This window comes from Salvia hispanica, chromosome 5, assembly GCF_029641045.1.
Source record: "Salvia hispanica isolate PSC_SH4W2 chromosome 5, Shi_PSC_v1, whole genome shotgun sequence".
Classification (NCBI taxonomy): domain Eukaryota; kingdom Viridiplantae; phylum Streptophyta; class Magnoliopsida; order Lamiales; family Lamiaceae; genus Salvia; species Salvia hispanica.
In genome coordinates this window covers 23,689,578-23,694,179 of record NC_142696.1, presented here as the reverse complement: position 1 = coordinate 23,694,179, position 4,602 = coordinate 23,689,578, and the positions used below count along the sequence as shown (strand labels likewise).

The 4,602-nt window shown below is 41.8% G+C and overlaps 1 protein-coding gene across 1 annotated transcript; it reads right to left on the bottom strand.

The window, feature by feature from the left end:
- Nucleotides 1-2,118: 2,118 nt before the first annotated feature.
- On the bottom strand, nucleotides 2,119-3,348 carry LOC148926466 (uncharacterized). The gene has a single exon (XM_089059141.1). It carries the CDS (start codon nucleotides 3,346-3,348, stop codon nucleotides 2,119-2,121), a length of 1,230 nt encoding a protein of 409 aa, XP_088915267.1.
- Between the last annotated feature and the right edge of the window lie 1,254 nt (nucleotides 3,349-4,602).

The window sequence follows — 4,602 nt, the reverse complement described above, 5'->3', positions numbered from 1 at the left end:
AAAAAGTAAATTGGATGAGCCCATATCCAAAGCCTTCCATAGATCCCTGTCTGGGCCCAAAAGGAACTTAATATAAATAGGAGAATAAAGGAGACAGAAAATACACAATATCTCATATTGCAATTTTTCGAAAATTTCGATCTCTCCCAGCTGTAGGAGATTTCGAATTTGAGTCCTATTCCAAAAAGGATTTCTTCTGTCTTCTTTATTTAAGTCCTAGTATTCTAGTAAGATCAGCCCACACTGATATTAGAGTACAGTTCGGGAACCAGAGAGAAGATTTGTGGTCTAGTACTTAAAGCTACACGTGGAGAAGTCGCTAGCCATCTTCAATTCTTTGGAGAATTAATTAGGTATTATTCTACTCCGTAGAAAAGCATGTTTTAGGTTTTCAATATTCTTAAAGCATGATTAATTCAAGTTATGAGCATGATACATGTGATAATTACGCGAATAGATTTTGTCTAAATAATCTGCTAAATAGATCTGATTATTATGTGATTTATTTACATGCTCTTCCGCTGCGTGCACCAACAGGATCTTGAACAACCAAAATAGTCTTGATGAGATCTAGGAGGAACACTACACCAATCTATCTATCTCGATTCAATTCTATGGATTAGAATGAACAAGACAAGATCAAACCAAAAACCCTAGCTCCCTATTACTTGGAGGCTCGAAAATCGAGCCAAATGAGGGAGAGAGAAGCCACGCTAGTGGCGGTTAGGGTTGAGAGGTGTGACTTGTGGTGTGCTAGGGTTTCCACATCTCATCACTATTTATAATGGACTTGTTGGGCTAGGATGGGGATCCATGGAATGACTTAAGTGTTGGGCTCACCCATTAGATAAATTACTAATTAAATCAAATGACCCATGATTTAATATATTATCAATGGAATATTATTTTATTCCACTAAAGAATAATATTGCACTCCCACTTAAATCACCAAATTACAAAAAACTTGGGTCCATTTTATTTTATAATATTTCACGCGTTTAAGATTATCTTGATCCGTCAATTTAATTCTTTTGTCTGCTATGTGACTAGAATTAAATTAATTCTCCAAAGAGTTTTTCTAGTTTGAAACTTTATTTATTATTCGTGGAATAAATTCCAACTGCGCAGATTTCTGAATAATAAATTCCTCTTTCAAACACCTCTTGGGGATCACCCCTTAGGGATTTAATCATACCACACTGGGCACGCGAATTCTATGAAATAATATTCCAATACCTTCATGTTATTCAACTACTACCACCCAAGATATCATGAACTTGAGTTACGTACAAACTCTCACATATTGATAATTCAAAGTGGCGTTTGATTGAATAAACAATATTGATATTAACATCATAGACTAGAAAATACTAAACTTTCTGAAATATATTCTTTCAGTAGATAGCAATAAAGAATACATTTCGGATTAGATCCTTTCAGTGCTTTACCACACCGGTGTTACTAATCTCTTCTTAGGTAAGAGAGAATTATCACAAACGCCGCAACCGTACCAATAGGTAGCCAAAGCCTATCTAGGTTGTGAATACGTTTTTCTTCTTACTAGATCTGGCCAAGTCCCCTACTGAAAAACTCATGAGGAGATTCATCGAATTTCCCTACTTGACCTTCTTAGTAAAAAGCCTTAGACTTGTTTATTATATTTCAATAATAAACCATTATATTATATTATTTATTCTCATAAATAGGTAAACAAGTGGTCGTGGCGTTTCTCGTATACATGCACAAGCTGACTGTACAAAGGCATGTACGCTCGAAGCATCTTTTAGTATACAAACCCCAACATAAGTACCCTATAGTCTATGCAAACTCGCCACCCGGTCACCAATCTTGTGGCTATCATCTCATCATTGCCACCTTGTATAACAGTCATCCCACCCTTCTTGGCTACGACTTGGGTGGGGCTTACCCAATCACTGTCAGATATCGCATATATGATTCCGGCTTTCAACCACTTCAATACCTCCTTTCTGACCACCTCTTGCATTATCGGGTTTAGCCTCCTTTGATACTGCGCCTTAGGCTTGGATCCTTCCTCCAATAAAATTCTGTGCATGCAAACAGTAGGGCTGATTCCTTTGAGGTCTGAGATGGACCACTCTATAGCTCCCTCAGCAGCTTATCGAGTTCAGTAGGATTAAGTGATGAAGAGACAATTACCGGATACGTCTCATTCTCTCCTAGAAAGGCATACTTGAGGTGTGAAGGTAACGGCTTAAGTTCCTCCCTCTTCTCTTCTTTCTCTTCTTCCTCTGCCGGATCTTTGAGTGGTAGAAATTTGTTGTTCCTTCTTGGAATCTCTACTCCAGAATCAAGGGCTCCCACAAAATGAAGTAGCTCCTCAGTGAGCTCAGGCGCTTGCAGATTGTCTGAAGCTAGCATGGATTGTGATAGGCATTGCTCCAATCTATCCTGACACGAGATAACATGGGCTACCTCTCTCACGCAGACATCAACCACCTCGATCATTTTGCATTGCCTGAACCTCCAAGAATCCTCATCATCATACCTCAGCATTGCGTCATAAATGGAGAATTTGATGCTCTCCTTATTCAATCGAAGAGTGAGCTCTCCCTTGTGGGCATCAATAAGTGCTCTCCCTATAGCTAAGAAGGGTCTACCAAGGATAAGTGGGACGTGCTTATCTTCTTCCATATCTAGAACCACAAAGTCGGCTGGAAAATTAAATTCCCCGACCTTGACTAGGATGTCTTCAAAAATCTCCTTCGGGTACGACACTGTTCTGTCCGCCATCTGCAGTGAAATAGTAGTGGGCCTGAGCACTCCAATCTTCAACTTCTGAAAGAAAGAATACGGCATCAGATTGATGTTTGCACCCAGATCACATAGAGCTCTTCCCTCTTGACAATCTCCTACTATGCAGGATATGGTAAAACTCGCGGGATCCTTCAACTTAGCTGGCAGTTTCTTCTGAATAATGGCGCTGCAGCTCTCAATCAGATTAACCGTCTCATATTCCATCCATTTTCTTTTGTTGGAGACCACATCCTTTAGAAACTTAGCATAACTGGGCATCTGCTGTAGTGCCTCCACCAGAGGGATGTTGATCTGCACCTTTCTGAATATATCCAAGAACCTCGAAAACTGTGCATCCATCTTCTTCTTCTGCACCCGTTGAGGATAAGGAATCCTCACTTCAGTAGGAGTGTGAGCTACAGGTGTTGTAGATGCAGATGTTGTAGATGGAGCTAGAACTGCATTCTCCTTAGGTAGAGTGGTGACCTGAATCGTCTCCGTTTCATTTTCCTCAACAAATTCCTCCCCTTCAATAGTCTTCTCTGCTACTTTCCCTTCATTTCCTGGGGGCATTGAGGGTCCCTCATAGCTCGTCCCACTCCGCAAGTTTATAGCTTTGCAGTCCTTGGGATTGACAATGGTGGTAGAAGTGAATTTTCCCGGTTGAGTAAGAGTACTCACAGTCTAGGAAATCTGGCTGATCTGAACATCAATGTTCTTCAAATGAGTGGCCATTCCTTGTACATCCGTCTCGACCTTCTCCATCCTCTGATTGTTCTGCTCCATGACCTTATTAGATTGTAGCATGAAGGACTTGAGTATATCCTCTGTGGTCATCTTCTTGGGGTCGTTCACCATCCCATCAGAAACTGTGAATCTCGGAGGAGGCTGCAGGGCATTATTGGGGTTCCCATAAGAGAGATTGGGATGCCCCTTGTTCCCATACTGGTTGTATCCTCCACTATTAAAGTTAGGGCGTGAGTTGTTGTAATACCTGTTGCCCCCCTGCTGCACATAATTTGCATCCTCCATGTTTCCTTGGGGCTCTTGAGACAGTTGCCCCATCGCCATGCAGTCGAACTTCATGGTTAAGGCATCCAGCTTGTCAGATAAGGTGCTCATCGTATCATGATCCGTGGTAGAAGCCACCCTATGCACCTTACTCCTTTCGTTACTCCATCCTTCATCACTGGATGCAAGCTCTTCAATCACCTCCAACGCCTCCTCCTCTCCTTTCTTGAGAAGATTACCTCCCGCGCTAAGATTTAACGCCCGTTGTGCTTCGGGTATACATCCCTTGAAGAATGTAATGACTCGTACTGTTGGAGACAATCCATGATTGGGACACCTCTTCAGCAGGGTCTTGAATCTCCCCCATGCATCTTTAATAGTCTCCGCAGGAGTCATCTGAAAGCCAATGATCTCGTGTTGTCTCTTAATAGCCTCGCTAGGGGGATAGAACTTCTCCAGGAATTTGTGGACCATGTCATCCCATGTTCTAATGGACCTCGGTGCCAAACTCTCAAGCCAATCCTTTGTTGCGTCTTCCAAAGAAAAAGGAAACAGCCTCAGTCGGACTTGATCATCCGTCACTCCGTTCATCTTTGTCGTGTTGCAGATCTGAATGAACTTGGTAATATGCTTGTTAGGGTCATCTGAGAATTTGCCCCTAAAAGCATTGTTTTCTGCCATCTGGATCAGTCCTGATTTCAGCTCAAAGTTGTTGGCGTCAATATTGTTGAATACAGTTGGGTTTGCCACTCCGTGGTATACGTATTGATTATGCACCAGCACAGCTGGTTCACGATTAACATGTCGGTGCAATTC